Here is a 20,112-nt window from a genome sequence, read left to right on the forward strand (position 1 = left end):
GGTTGATATGACATGTGGACCAGAATTTGTTCAGACCAAAGCAGCAAAGTATTTATTCACAAACCAGCTTTTATTATAATCTCAGAGGTTTGTGAATAGAATTTCCGACCAGAAACTGGTGGAATCAGAATTCAACATAGCTTTTAAAAGGGAAGTGGATAAATATTGGGATACGGGGAAAGGGCAACGCAATGGGACTCAGTGAATAGCTCTTTCAGAGAGCTGCCACAGGCTTGGTGGGCTGAATGGGTTTCTTTAGCTGTAAAATTCTAGGATTGTACAATCAAGTAGAAATATATTAAATACAAACATGACAAACAAAATCAACAATTGATTTGTTGATCTTATTAACAACTTTTGCTGAAGAAATGAAATTGCTTTTCTATTTTCAAAAACAAGTTCCTAATTACTGTTAAAAGTTAATTCAGTAAAGTCTTATCTGCACATATTAATTTCAACGTTGGTTTGTAAAGTGGAAATTAAACATGATGCCAATTTTTGCATTCTTGTATGCTTTATCTTTTAGTTTTCATAGAATCATAGAAACTTACAGCACCGAAGGAGGCCACTTCGACCCATCGTGTCTATCCAGCCTAAACCCACTTTCCAGCTCTTGGTCCATAGGTTACAGCACTTCAAGTGAACATCCAAATACTTTTTAAACGTGCTGAGGGTTTCTGCCTCTACCACCCTTTCAGGCAGCAAGCTCGACACCCACCATTCTCTGGCTGAAAAAAATTCCCCTCAAATCCCCTGTAAACCTCCTACCAATTACTTTAAATCTATGTACCCTGGTTGTTGACCCTCTGCGAAGGGAAATAGGACCTTCCTATCCACTCTATCCTCATAATTTTATACACCTTAATTAGGTCTCCTCTCGGCCTCCTCTGATCCAAAGAAAACCCAGCCTATCCAATCTTTCCTCATAGCTAAAATTCTCCAGTCCAGGCAACATCCTCTTAAATCTCCTCTGTACCTACTCTAGTGCAATCACATCTTTCCTGTAATGTGGTGATCAGAACTGTAAACAGTACTCTAGCTGCGGCCTAACTAGTGTTTTATACAGTTCAAGCATAACCTCCCTGCTCTTGTATTCTAAGCCTCGTCTAATAAAGGCAAGTATTCCGTATGCCTACTGTCATGTATTTAACCATCTTGCAATGACATAGTCATGTAACTGCAACTCGTGTACACTGTACCTGTACCTTAGGTGCACACTCTGACCACAGGGGGTAAACTTGTGGGAGACACTCCTCGCCTGGGTTTCCAGGGATAAAAGGGGAAGTCCCACCCAGGGTCAGCACTCCTTGGTCCTGGGAATAAAGGTGAAGGTCACAGAGTGACTGTGTCTGATATATCTATGCCTCGTGTGAGTTTGTAGTAAGATGCAGGGACACTACATTTGGCGAGGAGAAACGGGAATCACCGAACCACGAGGATGGCCACCGGTGTCACAGAGGAATGTTACTGTGTGGGTGAGGACTGGGACGACTTCGTGGAAAGACTCCAGCAGAGCTTTGTCACAAAGGACTGGCTGGAAGAGACAGCGGCTGACAAGCGGAGGGCGCATCTACTGACCAGCTGCAGACCACAGACGTATGCTCTGATGAAAGACCTGCTCGCACCCCAAAAGCCGGCGGACAAGTCCTTTGAAGAGCTCAGCCAGCTGATCAGTGAGCATCTCAAGCCGGCGAGTAGCGTACACATGGCCCGGCACCGGTTCTACTCTTATCAACGTTGGGAGGGACAAAGCTTCTCGGACTTCGTGGCGGAACTGCCACGCTTGGCCAGTCTCTAAGTTCTCCGATGCCTGCAGGGGAGAGATGTTAAGGGACTTTTTCATCGAGGGCATTAATCATGCCGGCATTTTCAGGAAGCTCATAAAGACTAAAGACTTGACTTTAGAAGCGGTGGCGTTGATAGCTCAGACCTTTATGGCAGGGGAAGATGAGACCAAGCTAATTTACGCACGCAGCCCTGGTCCAAACATGGCGACGAACCAGGGAGTTAACACGGTGAACACGGCTCGGGACCCCGCAGACAGGCAAGGGCATTTCGAAACCGCCCAGGCAGCAACAGGCTCTCGGGTGGGCCCGCAACAAGGACAATGGAAAGGGGATTGGCAATTCACGCCAGCTCGAGGAACAATGCATCCCGCGATGGGACCATTAACACTCACCATCAGAGTGCTTAGAAACAGCCAAATGGGCAATCAGAGAGGAATGCCTGCTAACAGCAATCTCAATCTCAGCTCATGTTGGAGGTGCGGGGGTAGACACACTGCGAAAAGCTGCAGGTTCCAGCAATATACCTGTAGGATTTGTAATGTCAGTGGACACTTGGCCAGGATGTGCAAAAAGGCAGTAGCGAGGCTAATCTGCGAGACAGAGGAACCAGACGAGCGGTCTGCAATGCAGGATGAGACCTGGGGTAAAGCCATAGATGCTGAAGTTCAGCGGGTTCATGTGGCTGACGTCCACAGCTCATACACTAAAACGCCACCCATGATGATGAAGGTCTTACTGAATGCCATCCTGGTGCACATGGAGCTGGATACGGGAGCTAGCCAGTCACTCATGAGCGGCCAACAATTTGAGAGACTATGGCCACACAGAGCTAGCAGGCCCAAAATGGAACGCATTGAGACGCAGCTACGGACGTACACCAAAGAGATCATCCCAATGCTGGGCAGTGCAAACTTGGTGGTAACACATAATGGATTACAGAACTGGCTGCCACTCTAGATAGTTCCGGGAAATGGCCCCGCGCTTTTGGGGAGGAATTGGCTAGCTGAGATGAATTGGAAATGGGGGAATGTGCAAGCTATTTCATCCGTGGAGCGAAGTTCATGCTCACAGGTCCTGCAAAAATTCGGGTCACTGTTTCAACCTGGTGTCGGAACGTTCAAGGGCACTAAAGTAGTGATACGCATCACGCCGGATGTCAGACCAGTGCACCACAAAGCCAGAGCGGTGCCGTATGTGATGTGTGAGAAAATTGAATGTGAACTGGACAGGCTGCTCAGAGAGGGCATAATTTCGGCTGTTGAATTCAGCGACTGGGCAAGTCCCATCATTCCCATCCTCAAAGCAGATGGCTCGGTTAGGATTTGTGGCGACTACAAAGCCACTATCAACCGAGTATCGCTGCAAGACCAATACCCGCTTCCGAGAGTGGAGGACCTTTTTGCCACGCTGGCAGGTGGCAAGCTGTTCATTTCGGCCTACATGACTCAGGAATTGGCTGAAGAATCCAAGTTTCTGACCACCATCACGACGCACAAGGGATTATTTGTTCTACATCAGGTGTCCGTTTGGCATTCGTTCGGCAACAGCCATCTTTCAGAGAAACATGGAAAGCTTGCTCAAAACCATTCCTGGAATGATCGGATTCCAAGACGACATTCTCATAACAGATCGAGACACCGAAGAACACCTCCACAATCTGGAGGAGGTGCTATGCCGATTGGATCGGGTAGGCTTGCGGCTGAAAAAGGCCAAGTGTGCGTTTTTGGCCCCAGAGGTCGAATTTTTGGGCAGGAGGGTTGCCGCAGACGGGATCTGGTCCACTGAATCAAAAACGGAGGCGATCCGCCGGGCGCCCAGGCCCGGCAACACGTCGGAGTTGAGATCATTCCTGGGACTTTTGAACTATTTTGGGAACTTTCTGCCGAACTTAAGCACATTGTTGGAGCCGTTATACATGCTCCTGCGTAAAGGTTATGAATGGTTTTGGGGGGATTGTCAAGAATGGGCTTTCAATAAGACGAGGAACCTGCTGTGTTCCAACAAACTGTTGACTTTGTACGACCCCTGTAAAAAACTGGTCTTAACATGTGATGCGTCATCCTACAGGGTTGGGTGTGTGTTGCAGCAGGGCAACGATGACGGCTGACTCCAACCGGTGGCTTACGCCTCCAGGTCGCTCTCCCAGGCAGAACGTGGATATGGCATGGTCGAGAAAGAAGCACTCACTTGTGTTTACAGTGTGAAAAAGATGTACCAGTACCTTTTTGGTAGACAGTTCGAGCTAGAGACGGACCACAAGCCGTTAACATCCTTGTTGTCCGACAGCAAGACTGTCAATGCCAATGCGTCAGCTCGCATACAGCGCTGGGCCCTCACGCTGGCTGCGTATGACTACACCATACGGCACTGGCCAGGCACCGAAAATTGCGCTAACGCGCTCAGCAGGCTCCCACTGGCCACCACCGAGAAGGCGTCGGAGCAGAGTGCCAAGATGATCATGGCCGTTGAGGCTTTTGACACTGCGGGCTCCCCCATCACAGCCCGCCAGATCCAACTCTGGACCAACAGGGACCCCCTCCTATCCATGATAAACAAATGTGTCCTGACTGGGGATTGGGCGCCCGCACACAGGGTGTGCCCCGAGGAAATCAGACCATTTCAGAGACGGATGGATGAGCTCTCCATCCAAGTCGACTGCCTGCTATGGGGCAGCCGGGTAGTCAGACCCCAGAAAGGAAGGGAAGTGTTCATCAGGGAACTCCACAGCGAGCACCCTGGCATCGTGTTAATGAAGGCCACATGGTGGCCGGGGATTGACTCAGACCTGGAACACTGGGTTCGAAGGTGCACAACGTGTGCCCAGCTGGGCAATGCCCCCAGGGAGGCCCCACTCAGCCCGTGGCCCTGGCCCACCAGGCCATGGTCACGTATTCACGTAGACTATGCAGGTCCGTTCATGGGGAAAATGTTCCTGATCATTGTCGATGCATACTCGAAGTGGATCAAGTGCACCATATTGAATTCGTGCACGACATCCATCACCGTGGAGAGTCTGCGTACAGTTTTCGCGACCCATAGCTTGCTGGACATCCTGGTCAGCGATAATGGACCGTGTTTCACCAGCCATGAATTCCAGGAGTTTATGTCGGGCAATGGTATCAAGTGCGTCCGGACAGCGCCATTCAAGCTGGCTTCCAATGGCCAGGCGGAACGGGCGGTCCAAGTCATAAAACAGGGCATGCTACGCATCCAAGGACCCTCCCTTCAGTACCGCCTATCGCGCCTCCTGCTGGTCTACAGGTCCCGCCCGCACTCACTCACGGGAGTCCCACCAGCAGAACTCCTCATGAAAGACACGCTCAAGACGCAGCTGTCCCTCATTCACCCAGACCTGGCAGACATTGTTGAGGCCAAGCGCCAATCCCAAACCGAGCTCCATGATCGAAACTCAAGGGGGAGGTGCATAGAAATAGATGACCCGGTATTTGTTCTTAACCATGCTTTGGGACCCAAGTGGCTTGAGGGCACCGTAATTAGCAAAGAAGGAAATAGAGTCATGGTGGTCCGACTAAACAATGGGCAGACATGCCACAAACACTTGGACCAATAAAGAAAAGGTTCAGCATAGACACGGAGAAACCTGAAGAAGAGCATGAGATGGCACCCACACCACTGCCAGCGGACGAGCAACAAAGACAGCCCTCAGCGTGCACAGTCCCTGCAGCCAGCCCGGACAGGCCGGAATCACTTCAAGTGAAAGAGACGCGTGCCGAGGCTCAGCCACCAGAGCCACAACTGCGGCGCTCCACGAGAGAGCGTCGACCACCTGACAGACTTAACCTCTGAAACTAAAAGACTTAAGGGGGGAGGTGATGTCATGTATTTAACTATCTGATATATCTATGCCTCGTGTGAGTTTGTAGTAAGGTGCAGGGATACTACACCTACTTAACCACTTTATCTACCTGGCCTACTACCTTCAGGGATCTCTGGACATGCACTCCAAGGTCTCTTTGTTCCTCTACACTTCTCAGTGTCCTACCATTTAATGTGTGTTCCCTTGCTTTATTAGCCCTCCCCAAATGCATTACCTCACACTTCTCTGGATTGAATTCCATTTGCCACTGTTCTACTACAGCTTTCTTCTTCATTATCAATCACACAGCTAATTTTTGTATCATCTGCAAACTTCTTAAATATACCCCCTACATTTCAAGTCTAAATCATTGATATATACCACAAAAAGCAAGGGACCGAGTACTGAGTGAGCCCTGTGGGACCCCACTCAAAACAGCCTCGTCACAAAAATACCCATGAACCATTATTCTTTGCTTCCTGCCTCTGTCAAATTGCCACTTTGCATTGGATCCCATGGGCTTTCATGACCAGTCTGCCATGTGGGACCTTATCAAAAGCCTTGCTAAATTTCATATACACTACATCAAATGCACTACCCTCATCGACCCTCTTTGTTACCTTCTTAAAAAATTCAATCAAGTGAGTCAGACACGACCTTCCCTTAACAAATCCATGCTGACTGTCCTTGATTAATCCGTTTCATTCTAAATGAAGATTTTATCCTGTCCCTCAAAATTTTTTCCAATAATTTTCCCACCACCGAGGTTAGGCTGACAGTCCTGTAATTACTCGGTCTATCCCTTTCTAAGCTGCTAAACGCCTTAATACTTCCTCCCTCACTATGTTTATTTCATCTAATATTTCACACTCTTCCTCCCTGATTGCAATGTCTGCATCGCCCGTCTCTTTTGTGAAAACAGACACAAAGTATTCATTAAGAACCATACCCACATCTTCCACCTCCACACACACATTGCCTTTATGGCTACCCATAAAGGACACCCTCAAAGCCTCCTTGATAAAATGCAACATCCCCACCGATACCTGGGAGTCCCTGGTGGAGGAAGAGCATCCGGGAGGGCGCTGAGCACCTTGAGTCTCGTTGCCGAGAGCATGCAGAAAGCAATTACAGGCAGCGGAAGGAGCGTGCGACAAACCAGTCCCACCCACGCTTTCCCTCAACGACTATCTGTCCCACCTGTGACAGAGACTGTAATTCCCATATTGGACTGTTCAGTCATCTAAAAACTCACTTTTAGAGTGGAAGCAAGTTTTCCTCGATTTCAAGGGACTGCCTGTGATGACCTTTATGTTCTCTAATATGCCCTACTCTTTCTTTTGCTGCGTTATCCTCTTGCTCTTAATGTATTTAGAAAACATCTTTGCGTTTTCCTTGATTTTACTTGCCAAGATTGTTTCATGCTCTGTCTCTGCTTTCCTAATTTCCTTTTGAATTTCTCCTCTGCACTTTCTATACTCCTCTAAGGTTTCTGCAGTATTGAGCCCTCGTCATAAGCCTCCCTTTTTATCTTTATCCTACCCTGTATGACCCTTGACATCCAGGAGGCTCTAGATTTGATAGAAAATGCTTGAAGCTATCATTAAGGAAGAAATAGCGGGACATCTAGATAGGAATAGTGCAATCAAGCAGACGCAGCATGGATTCATGAAGGGGAAATCATGTTTAACTAATTTACTGGAATTCTTTGAGGATATAACGAGCATGGTGGATAGAGGTGTACCGATGGATGTGGTGTATTTAGATTTCCAAAAGGCATTCGATAAGGTGCCACACAAAAGGTTACTGCAGAAGATAGAGGTACGCGGAGTCAGTGGAAATGTATTAGCATGGATCGAGAATTGGCTGGCTAACAGAAAGCAGAGAGTCGGGATAAATGGATCCTTTTCGGGTTGGAAATCGGTGGTTAGTGGTGTGCCACAGGGTTCGGGGCTGGGACCACAACTGTTTACAATATACATAGATGACCTGGAAGAGGGGACAGAGTGTAGTGTAACAAAATTTGCAGATGTCACAAAGATTAGTGGGAAAGCGGGTTGTGTAGAGGACACAGAGAGGCTGCAAAGAGATTTAGATAGGTTAAGTGAATGGGCTAAGGTTTGGCAGATGGAATACAATGTCGGAAAGTGTGAGGTCATCCACCTTGGGAAAAAAAAACAGTAAAAGGGAATATTATTTGAATGGGGAGAAATTACAACATGCTGCGATGCAGAGAATCCCAAAAAGTTAGTTTGCAGGTGCAACAGGTAATCAGGAAGGCAAATGGAATGTTGGCCTTCATTGCGAGAGGGATGGAGTACAAAAGCAGGGAGGTCCTTCTGCAATTGTATAGGGTATTGGTGAGGCCGCACCTGGAGTACTGCGTGCAGTTTTGGTCACCTTACTTAAGGAAGGATATACTGGCTTTGGACGGGGTACAGAGACGATTCACTAGGCTGATTCCGGAGATGAGGGGGTTACCTTATGATGATAGATTGAGTAGACTGGGTCTTTACTCGTTGGAGTTCAGAAGGATGAGGGGTGATCTTATAGAATCATTTAAAATAATGAAAGGGATAGACAAGATAGAGGCAGAGAGGTTGTTTCCACTGGTCAGGGAGACTAGAACTAGGGGGCACAGCCTCAAAATACGGGGGAGCCAATTTAAAACCGAGTTGAGAAGGAATTTCTTCTCCCAGAGGGTTGTGAATCTGTGGAATTCTCTGCCCAAGAAAGCAGTTGAGGCTAGCTCATTGAATGTATTCAAGTCACAGATAGATAGATTTTTAACCAATAAGGGAATTAAGGGTTATGGGGAGCGGGCGGATAAGTGGAGCTGAGTCCACGGCCAGATCAGCCATGATCTTGTTGGATGGTGGAGCAGGCTCGAGGGGCTAGATGGCCTACTCCTGTTCCTAATTCTTATGTTCTTATGGTAGTCCAACACTTTTTCTTTCAGGGAAAATACTTGCTCTGAACCCTCACAATCTCCTCCTTGAATGCCTTCCACTGCTCTGACACTGATTTACCTTCAAGTAACTGTGTCCAGTCCACTTTGGCTAAATCACATCTTAGCTTAGTAAAATTGTCTTTCCCCCAATTGAAAACTTTTTTATTCCTGGTCTATCTTTGTCCTTTTCCATAACTACCCTAAATCTAACTGAATTATGATCACTAGCACCAAAGTCCAGAACCGCCCCCTCTCTTGTTGGGCTTGCTACATACAAGCTAAAACAATTCTCCTGAATGCATTTTAGGAATTCTGCACCCTCTATACCTTTCACACTAATTCTATCCCCGTTAATATTAGGGTAGTTGAAATCCCCTATTATTATGCCCTATAGTTTTTGCACTTCTCAGAAATTTGCCTACATATTTGCTCTTCTATCTCCCTCTGACTATTTGGGGGTCTATCGTGCACTTCCAGCAGTGTGATCGACCCTTTTTTGTTCTTCAATTCAACCCATATGACCTCATTTGATGATCCGTCTCACATATTATCCCTCCTCACAGTTGTAATTGTTGCTTTAATGAATACTGCGACACCCCCCACTCCTTTTTTATCCCCCTCTGTATCCCGTCTGAAAACCCTGTAACCAGGAATGTTGAGCTGCCATACCTGCCCATCTTTCAGCCATGTCTCAGTAAGAGCTATAATATCATACTCCCTGTTGTCCATCTGTGCTCTCAGTTCATCTGCCTTATTTCCTAGACTCCTGAAGTATATACCGTTTAACACTGCCAAACTCCCTTGTTGTCTATTTTATAGCTGTTGTTTCTTTTGCCTTCCAAATTCACTTTCTAATTATCTGCATTCCAATTCCAGCTTTACTCTCTTCACTACTGAATCTACTCTCAGGTTCCCATCCCCCTGCCAAGCTCGTTTAAACCCTCCCCAACAGCATTAGCAAACTCTTCCGCCAGGAAATTGGTCCCGGCTCTGTTGAGGCGCAACCCATCCGACTTGTACAGGTCCCACCTCCTCCCAATGCCTCAGGAATCTAAAGCCCTCCGTCCTGCACCACCTCTCCAGCCACGCATTCATCTGCTTTTTCCTCCTATTTCGGAACTCGCTAGCACATGGCACCTGGAGTAATCCAGAGATTATTACCTTTGAGGTCCTAATTTTTAATATCTCTCTCCATATCCCTAAAATCTGCCTGCATGACCTCATCCCTCTTTCTTCCTATGTCGTTAGTACCACCACCTCTGGCTGTTCACCCTCTCCCTCAGAATGTCCTGCAGCTGCTCAGTGACATTCATGACCCTGGCACCAGGGAGGCAACATACCATCCTGGAGTCACATCTGCGGCCGCAGAAACGCTTGTCTGCTCCCCTATCGAATCCCCAACCACTATTGCTCTTCCACTCTTCTTCCTCGCCCCTCCCGTGCAGCTGAACTACCCGTGGTGCCGTGGACTTGGCTCTGGCTGCATTCCCCAGGGGAACAGAATACTGGTTGGAGAGCAAGATACAGCCAGGGGACTCCTTCCTGTACTACCTGTCTGGTCCTCCTGTTCTGCCTGGCAGTCACCCATGCCCTCTCTGCATCCCTTAAGCTGCGGGGTGACCACCACTATAAATGTGCTAACCACTAAGTTCTCAGCCTCGCTGATGCACTGCAGTGACTCCAGCTGCTGCTCAAGCTCCAAAATATGGATCTCGAGCTGCTGTAGCTGGCGACACTTCCTGCACACGTGGTCATCCAAGCCACGAGAAGCATCCAGGACTTCCCACATGGCACAGGATGTGCATTCCACGGGACTGAACTGCCCTGCCATGCCTCTATTTACTAGATTAATTAATTAAAGTTTTTAGTATACCCCTCTGCCCTTAGTTCAAGACTCAAGACAACAAGCAAAAATAAACCGTGATACTCACTGGCCCCGAACCTGAATAGCAAAGAAAAACGATGTGACCTTTACCAACCAGTTACCAACTATCCTGTGACATCACTCCTTGTGTTCCCCCCTCCCCTCACCTCCTCGCTGCCGCTCTTTATCCCGCTCTCAGGCGCCGCTCCTTTATCCCGCTCTGTTCCCGCTCTTGGGCGTCGCTCCTTTATCCCGCTCTGTTCCCGCTCTCGGGCACCGCTTCTTTATCCCGCTCTCGGGCGCCGCTACTTTATCCCGCTGCTGCTGCTCACCTTTTATGTTGTCCCTTACCACTTTAGAAGCTGTGGTAGGTTTTGATTACACAATGCTTGTGGGAAAGTACAGTTGTGCTTTGACTGTGCCAGCATACAGTAAGACCAACAGAGTCCCATTCAGGAATGTTCAGGCATGACACTAGACCAGCAGGAACTGAACTCAGCAAAACATCATTGCGCACGAACAGGTAGGCCTGAGGCCTGATCAATATTGGACTTTGGACCTGATTTCAGCTGCCGATAGGGGCAGGAGACTAGGAGTGGGGGACATTTCTGGCCACCACCAGCCCTCAAGAGTGCTGTAGAGCTGGGAGGAACAGCCCTGCACCTCCTGGCTCCACATTAAAGGTTGTTGCTTGTTAGGCCGCATCTACTTCTGGCGAAGCTAATTGGAGCTGATCTGGTGCCTGTCAGCTCAATTTCAGGAAAGGGTCCTTAAAAAGGCATTTGGCCCCTCATTAGCATACACAAGGGATGGAGTCCTCTTTTCGGCTGATCCCAGGAAGGCCTCAAAATTGTCCAGATCAAAATGGCATTGGATGTGTTTCCGCTGTTTGGGTGCAGGGCGTTGGTGTTGGTCCCTAGATTGGGCATCTGTGGCCTCGTTTTCCACCCTCAGGCCTCACCTGTGACCAGGTACATGGCTGGTACCGAGGGTGGATTGGCGCTGTGCCCACCATTTTCTAACTGGTGCTTGCGATGGGCGAGCTTCCTTTACCATGGGCAAAGTCCCAATGCAAGAAAAATCCCATCTTTCTTTGATTTGCAATTGAAAATAAAGTTATTTTTATCATATTGTGTCCTGGTAATGGACGCTCTCATTTGTACTTCAAAAATGGCCAACAAGCTCCACCCCTTATTTCTGATTGGTCCTCTTGGAGGATAAGCCACACCCTGAAGTTTCACAGAAATGTGTCACTGGATCCACCCATCCCAAGGTCTCACTGATTTTTCAAATTGTAACTCGATCCACTTTGACTTTCTGAAGCGACAGAGGACAGAGCTCCATAGAAGACAGCAAGAGCCAGCCAAAGAGCCTTATCCCAGTCCAAGTACATCCCTCCCCCAGCCAAAGTGCCTTACCCCAGTCCAAGTGCATCATCCACCCCGCCGCCCCCCCCCCCCCCCACCAATCACCACCATAAATGGGGCATTGTGTACGGATTGTGAACAGGTTTATTGGGTATGATGTGAATAGTGACTGTGTCGTGAGTCCAACGATGTCCCTACAAGGGACATCGTTGGACTGGATGATATCCAGAAGTCACGACACAGTTCCGTCTCCCCTGAGTTCCCTCTCTCCCCTCCGATCCCCCTCCCCCAATCGTGTCTCTCTCCCCCCCACCCCCGCCCAAAGCTCTCTCTCTCCCCAGTCTCTTCCCCCCCCAGCCTCTCACTCCCCCATCCCCCCAGCCTCTCTCTCTCCCCCCCAGCCTACCTCACTCCCCCAATCTCTCCCTCCCCCTCCCGAGTTCTCTCTCTCCCGCCCCCCCCACCGAGTTCTCTCTCTCCTGCCCCCCCCCCCCCGAGTTCTCTCTCTTCCGCCTCCCCCCGAGCTCTCTCTCTTCCCCCACTCGAGCTCTCTCTACCCCCCCTCCCCGAGCTCTCTCCCCGCTACCCCCCAAGCTCTCTCTCTCTCTCCCCCCCCACCCCCAAGCTCTCTTTCTCCCCCCACCCCCCAGCCTCTCTCTCTCTTCCTCCCACAGGCTCTCTCTCCCCCCCCCCAGCCACTCGCTCTCTCCACTCCCAGCCACTCACTCTCCCCTCCCCCCCACCACTCACTCTTCCGCCCCCCCCAGCCTCTCACTCTCCCCCCCAGCCTCTCGCTCTCTCCCCAATCTCTCTCTCTCTCCCTTCGCCCCTCCTGCTCCGAGCTCTCTCCTCCCCCAGGTTCTCTCTCTCTTCCTCCCCCAGATTCTCTCTATCTTCCTCCCCACCCCAGCCGTCACCGCCGCTCGAGAGTTATGGCACACAAGAGGCTCGGGGCTCAGCGGGAGACTTGGGGCCCGGTCAGAGGCTCGCAGCTCACGGCTCAGCGGGAGACTTGGGGCCCGGTCAGAGGCTCGCAGCTCACAGCTCTGCGGGAGGTGTGGTCGGTCGCAGGGTCCAATTTCTCTCTCTCCTCCCAGCCTCTCTCTTGCCATCGGGCTCAGGCCCGCCACCATCGGCCACCTCCCGCCACCATCTCTCTAGTAAAGCTCCCTCTACACTGTCTGTGAGAGAAACTGAGGATCATAAACCAGATATTGAGATACAGAGATCTTCCTCGCTGCAATGCTCCACCCACACTCAACAAGCTCCCCGCTGGAGTGGAATTAAACTACAGAACCAGTGGGAACCTGTTCAACCTTTGTCGTCTCCAGGCCAGATCCAAGACCGTCCCATCCTCTGTCGTCGAGCTACAGTACGCGGACGACGCTTGTGTCTGCGCACATTCAGAGACTGAACTCCAAGCCATCATCTTCACCGAGACGTACGAAAGTATAGGCCTTACACTAAACATCTGAAACACAAAGGTCCTCCACCAGCCTGTTCTCACCGCACAGCACTGCCCCCCCAGTCATCAAGATCCACGGCGTGGCCCTGGATAACGTGGACCACTTTCCATACCTCGGGAGCCTATTATCAGCAAGGGCAGACATCGACGACGAGGTTCAACACCACCTCCAGTGCGCCAGCGCAGCCTTCGGCCGCCTGAGGAAGAGAGTGTTCGAAGATCAGGCCCTCAAATCTGGCACCAAGCTCATGGTCTACAGAGCTGTAGTGATACACGCTCACCTGTATGGCTCAGAGACGTGGACCATATACAGTAGACACCTCAAATCGCTGGAGAAATACCACCAACGATGTCTCCGCAAGATCCTGCAAATCCCCTGGGAGGACAGACGCACAAACGCTCATGTCCTCGATCAGGCCAACATCCCCAGCATCAAAGCACTGACCACACTCCACCAGCACAGTTGGGCGGGCCACATTGTTCACATGCCTGACACAAGACTCCCAAAGCAAGCGCTCTACTCGGCACTCCTACACGGCAAGCGAGCCCCAGGTGGGCAGAGGAAATGTTTCAAGGACACCCTCAAAGCCTCCTTGATAAAATGCAACATCCCCACCGACACCTGGGAATCCCTGGCCAAAGACCACCCTAAGTGGCGGATGTGCCTCCGGGTGGCAAACCAGATGCCCCACCCACCTTTTCCTTCAACCACTGTCTGTCCAACCTGTGACAGAGACTGTAGTCCCCATATTGGACTGTTCAGTCACCTGAGAACTCACTTTTGGAGTGGAAGCAAGTCTCCCTCGATTTTGATGGACCGTCTATGATGATTGAGATACAAAGAGAGATCAGAAAAAGTTGCTCCTACAATGTCTCTCACTCGCTTTCTCTCCCAGCCTCACTACCTCTCTTATTCTCTCTCAATGTCTTTCCATCTGACTCTTTCCCTCCCGCCATCATAGGGCCCAGGTCAGCTGGTGGGAAGAGAGTCGGGCCTCAGGTACTGCTGCTCGCACCACGTGCATGGAATGATTTGGCCAGGGTAGGGGGAGGGGTGGCGGGGGAGCTTGACAGGGGGCCTGTCAGGGGCACAGACATCTGTCTGTCAAAAAAAGTGCAGTACAAATAGTCCCTTTTTTTATTGTCCTTATCCAGCTCGGAAAAAGCATGAATATGAATCAGCCATTCTTGAACAACACTGGACCGATGAAATAAGCAAGAGGCAAGCAGCATATCAGTGAGTATTGCAGTGATATGTAAGTACTAGAATGAGGCAGCCATATTACAGAGTAAGAATCATGGCATTTTCTGCTGACGTAACTTTGAAACAGATCCACTAACTTAATATAGAGCAGGCATCAAATCTGGGATCTTCTTACAGTTTGTGGCAAACAGCCACACTGGCCTGTGTGTGCCTTTCCTCCGTATGCTTGAATATTGTCCTCTCACTTCTAGAACCATGGGTTCAAACCCAGCCCAGACAGGATCAAGGTCTCCTGAATCTCATGGTTACAAATGTTTTTGGTTTGATGGTGTTGACCCAGCTAAGTGCAGTAAGTTTGTGATCTTCTCATTAACTCTTCTCATTAACTTGCCTTGGGCTCAAACTAAGGACAGGCTGATGGGTTCCTGAGGAGCAGCTTGATGAGATCTGCAATTCCTCCCCCCTTCAGGAGCAGCACATTATCTGCAGCCAGTGGGTCTGAAACTAGATGTGACATCATTAAGGTCAAGAGGCAGGAACTAATGTCATCAAGGTCAAGAGACACATGCATGACCTTCGGACAACCCCTGCTCCCAATGGCCACCAAACCTCTGCACCAACAAGCCCCACTGGGCTGGACACCAGGATTTCCTGCCTGCAAAAATGAGAAAAAGCTTGGCAGTGAGGGACAAGTGTCTTGTCTGCAAAGATTTTGGTGCTGCTCTGTCCCAGGGACCCAGGTTTAACCATTTAGGGCTGACTATTAAACAGCAAGTGTACACTAGGGGAGGCCACAGGTGGCAACAGATGTTTGCCAACTTCACACATTAAGGAATGGGTTTTTGCTCTTTGCTCTGGTCACTTCTTCATTGAGCTGAGATGGGTGCACTGGAAAAGGGAGCCCCGAACCAGCCTGATGTACATGCTCGTATATTGAGATGATATGGATTGCATATTCCGTGAGGTGTTCCTGTGTGAAGTCACGAGTAATGTAAATATCGCAACACCTTCCATCTCAACCTATTATTGCCAGATAGATAATAGTAACTGCTCTCAGGCTGCAAACCCCACTCTGTACTGGTTGTAAGAGTCAGATGACTTTGGAAAATTTCAACTCAATTCTTTATTGACGCAAGTGTGCCTCAGAGAAGTTATAAGGTCTTTTGGTAATGAAATGTTTTTTTTAATTCATTCAGAGATGTGGGCGTCGCTGGCAAGGACAGCATTTATTGCCCATCCCTAATTGCCCTTGAGGTAATGGTGAGCCGCCTTCTTGAATCGCTGCAGTCTGTGTGGTGAAGGTACCCCCACAGTGCTGTTAGGGAGGGAGTTCCAGGATTTTGACCCAGTGACGATGAAGGACCGGCCAATATATTTCCAAGTCAGGATGAAGTGTGACTCGGAGGGAACTTGGAGGTGATGGTGCTCCCATGTGCCTGTTGCCCTTGTCCTTCTAGGTGGTGGAGGTCGCAGGTTTTGGAGGTACTTCCGAAAAAGCCATGCCAAATTACTGCAGTGCATTTTGTAGATAGTACACACTGCAGCCACAGTGCGCCAGTGGTGGAGGGAGTGAATGTTTAAGGTGTGGATGGGGTGCCAGTCAAGCGGGCTGCTTTGTCCTGGATGGTGTCGAGCTTAGTGAGTGTTGTTGGAGCTGCACTCTAGACAAGTGGAGAGTATTCCATCACATTCCTGACTTGTGCCTTGTAGATGGTGGAAAAGCTTTGAGGAGTCAGGAGGTGAGTCACTTGACGCAGAATAACCAGCCTCTGACCTGCTCTTTTTGCCACAGTATTTATGTGGCTGTTCCGGATAAGTTTCTGGTCAAGGGTGAACCCCAGGATGTTGATGGTGGGGGATTTGGTGATGGTAATGCCATTGAATATCAAGGGGAGGTGGTAAGATTCTCGCTCATTGGAGATGGTTGTTGCCTGGCACTAGTTTGGCGCGGATGTTACTTGCCACTTATCAGCCCAAGCCTGAATGTCGTTCAGGTCTTGCTACATTTGGGCATGGACTGCTCCGTTATCTGAGGAGTTGCAAATGGAACTAACACTGTGCTATCATCAGCAGACGCAGAATACCCAGCCTCTGACCTTATGATGGAGGGAAGGTCATTGATGAAGCAGCTGAAAATGGTTGGGCCTCGGACACTGCCCTGAGGAACTCCTGAGAATGTCCTCATCATAGGCAGTCTTTCGGAATCAAGGAAGACTTGCTTCCACTCCTGAAGTGAGTTCTTTCCTGGTTGAACAGTCCAATACGAGAGCCACAGACTGTCACAGGTGGGACAGATAGATTTTGAGGGAAGGAATGGGTGAGACTGGTTTGCCGCACGGTCTTTCCGCTGCCTGCGCTTGATTTCTGCCTGCTCTCGGCGTTGAGACTCAAGGTGCTCAGTGCCCTCTTGGATGCACTTCCTCCATTTAGGGCAGTCTTGGACCAGGAACTCCCAGGTGTCAGTGGGGATGTCACACTTTATCAGGGAGGCTTTGAGGGTGTCCTTGTAGCATTTCCACTGCCTACCTTTGGCTCATTTGCCGTGAAGGAGCTCCGAGTAGAGCACTTGCTTTGGGAGTCTCGTGTCTGGCATGCGAACTATGTGGCCTACCCTGTGGAGCTGATCGAGTGTGGTCAGTGTTTCAATGCTGGGGATGTTTGGTTGAATGAGGATGCTGATGTTGGTGCGCCTTTCCTCCCAGGGGATTTGTAGGATCTTGCGGAGACATCATGATGATTGACCTCCAACAACCACAACCATCTTCCTCTGTGCTAGGTATAACTCCAGCCAGTGGAGAGTTTTCCCCCTGGTTCCCATTGACTTCAATTTTACTAAAGCTCCTTGATGCCACACTCATTCAAATGCTACCTTCAAATGATATTAAGGGCAGTCATTCTCACTTCACCTCTGCAATTCAGCTCTTTGGTCCATGTTTGGATCAAGGTTGTAATGAGGCCTGGAGCCGAGTGGTCCTGACGGAATCCAAACTGAGCATCGGTGAGCAGGTTATTCGTGAGCAAGTGCCACTTGATAGCATTGTCGACGACACCTTCCATCACTTTGCTGATAATTCAAAGTAGACTGATGGGGCGGTAATTAGTCAGATTGGATTTTGTGGACAGGACATACCTGGGCAGTTTTCCACATTGTCAGGTAGATGCCAGTGTTGTAGCTGTACTGGAACAGCTTGGCTAAAGGTGCAGCACAAGTCTTCAGCATGACAGCTGGGATGTTGTCGGGCCTAGTCTTTACTGTATCCAGTATGCTCAGCAATTTCTTGATATCACATGGAGTGAATCAAATTGGCTGAAGACTGGCTTCTGAAATGGTGGGGACCTGAGGAGGAGGCCAATATGGATCATCCACTCGGCACTTATGGCTGAAGATGGTTGCAAATGCTTCAGCTTTGTCTTTTGCACTTACATGCTGGGCTCTGCCATCATTGAGGATGGATATATTCATGGAGCCGCCTCCTCCCCTTAGTTGTTTAATTGTCATCCACCATTAACGACTGGATCTGGCAGAACTGCAGAGCTTTGATCTGATTCATTGATTGTGGGATCACTTAGCTCTGTTTATAGCATGCTGCTTCTGGTGTTTAGCATGCATGTAGTCCTGTGTTGCAGCTTCCCCAGGTTGGCACCTTATTTTTAGACACACCTGGTGCTGCTTCTGGCGTGCTCTTCTGCACTCCTCATTGAACCAGGGTTCGTCCCCTGGCTTGACAGTAATGATAGAGTGAGGGATATGCTGGGCCATGAGGTTACAGATTGTGGCAGGATACAATTCTACTGCTGCTGATGGCCTACAGCGCCTCTTGGATGCCCAGTTTTGAGCTGTTAGATCTGTTCTGAATCTATTCCATTTAGCACGGTGGTAGTGCCACACAACATGATGTCCTCAGTGTGAAGACGGGATTTCATCTCCACAATGACTGTGTGGTGATCATGGTGATCCAAATGGAGAAATGCAGCTCAATTTTAAAGTAAAGGGAGCTTTACTCTGCAGCCAACACATCCTGTACCTGGGAGTGTTTGATGGGACAACATAGGGGGAGCTTTACTCTGTATCCAACAGATTCTGTACTTGGGGAGTGGTTGATGGGATAGCGTAGGGGGAGCTTTACTCTGTATCTAACATCCTGTCCTGGGAGTGTTTGATGGGACAATGTAAGGGAACTTTACTCTGTATCTTACACATTCTGTCCTGAGAATGTTTGATGGGGCAGTGCAAAAAGAGCTTTACTTTGTATCTAACCAGTACTATACCTGCCCTGGGAGTGTTTGATGAGTCAGTGTAGAGAGAACTTTACTCTGTATCTAACCCGTGATGTATCTGGGAGTATTTGAGGTACAGTGTAGAGGGAGCTTTACTCTGTATCTAACCTGCTGAGTGTCAGCTGTGGCTCAGTGGGTAGCATTTTCACCTCTGTCAGAAGGTTGTGGATTCAAGTCCCACTCCAGGGACTTGAGGACATAAATCTAGGCTGACACTCCAGTGCATTGCTGAGGGAGTGCTGCATTGTCAGAGGGACCGTATTTTGGATGAGATGCTAAACTGAGGTCCCATCTGCTCTCTAAGGTGAACGTAAAAGATCCCATGGCATTATTTCGAAGAAGAGCAAGAGAGTTATCCCTGGTGCCTGACCAATATTTATCCCTCAATCAATGCAACTAAAACAGATTATCTGGTCGTTATCACATTGCTGTTTGTGAGAGCTTGCTGTGTGCAAATTGGCTGCTGCATTTCCCACTTTATGACAGTGACTACACTCCAAAAGTACTTAATTGGCTATAAAGCGCTTTGAGACGTCCGGTGGTCATGAAAGGTGCTATATAAATACAAGTGTTTTTCTTTTCTTTTACCTGTCCTTGAGAGAGTTTGATGGGACAGTATGGAGGGATCTTTACTCTGTGTCGAAACTGTGCTGTACCTGCCCTGTGAGTGTTTAGTGGGGACTGTGTAGAGGGAGCTTTACTCTGTATCTAACCCGTCCTGCACCTGCCCTGGGTGTGTTTGATGGGGACAGTGTAGAGGGAGCGTTACTCTGTACCTAACCCGTGTTGTACCTGACCTGTGAGTGTTTAGTGGGGACTGTGTAGAGGGAGCTTTACTCTGTATCTAACCCGTGTTGTACCTGACCTGTGAGTGTTTCGTGGGGACAGTGTAGAGGGAGCGTTACTCTGTACCTAACCCGTGTTGTACCTGACCTGTGAGTGTTTCGTGGGGACAGTGTAGAGAGAGCTTTACTCTGTACCTAACCCGTGCTGTACCTGCCCTGGGTGTGTTTGATGGGACAGGGTAGAGGGAGCTTTACACTGTATCTAACCCATGCTGTACCTGCCCTGGGAGTGTTTGATGGAACAATGTAGAGGGAGCTTTACACTGTACCTAACCCATACTGTACTTGCCCTGGGAGTGTTTGATGGAACAATGTAGAGGGAGTTTTACTCTGTATCTTTCACCATGACATTTCTGCAGCTACCGATCTGCTCAATCACATCCTCACCACCGCCTTTGATGCTCTAGTCCCTATTAAAATCATTCCTCTCTCTCACCCTTGCCGTTCCCCCTGGTACAGCCCTCATCTTCACTCCCTCAATTCCAAGGGATGCAGACTTGAATGGATATGGCGGACAACTGGTTTAGCCATTCAC

The 20,112-nt window shown here is 49.3% G+C and overlaps 1 protein-coding gene across 1 annotated transcript in view; it reads left to right on the top strand.

Annotated features, from left to right (window-relative positions):
• Positions 1-20,112, top strand: part of LOC139273966 (polyunsaturated fatty acid lipoxygenase ALOX15B-like) — a 112,615-nt gene that overhangs the window by 40,753 nt on the left and 51,750 nt on the right. The window contains exon 6 of the mRNA XM_070891038.1: positions 14,406-14,487. Within this exon, the coding sequence (XP_070747139.1) occupies positions 14,406-14,487 (82 nt within the window). The remainder of the gene's footprint in view (positions 1-14,405; positions 14,488-20,112) is intronic.

Source organism: Pristiophorus japonicus, chromosome 9, assembly GCF_044704955.1.
Source record: "Pristiophorus japonicus isolate sPriJap1 chromosome 9, sPriJap1.hap1, whole genome shotgun sequence".
Taxonomy (NCBI): domain Eukaryota; kingdom Metazoa; phylum Chordata; class Chondrichthyes; family Pristiophoridae; genus Pristiophorus; species Pristiophorus japonicus.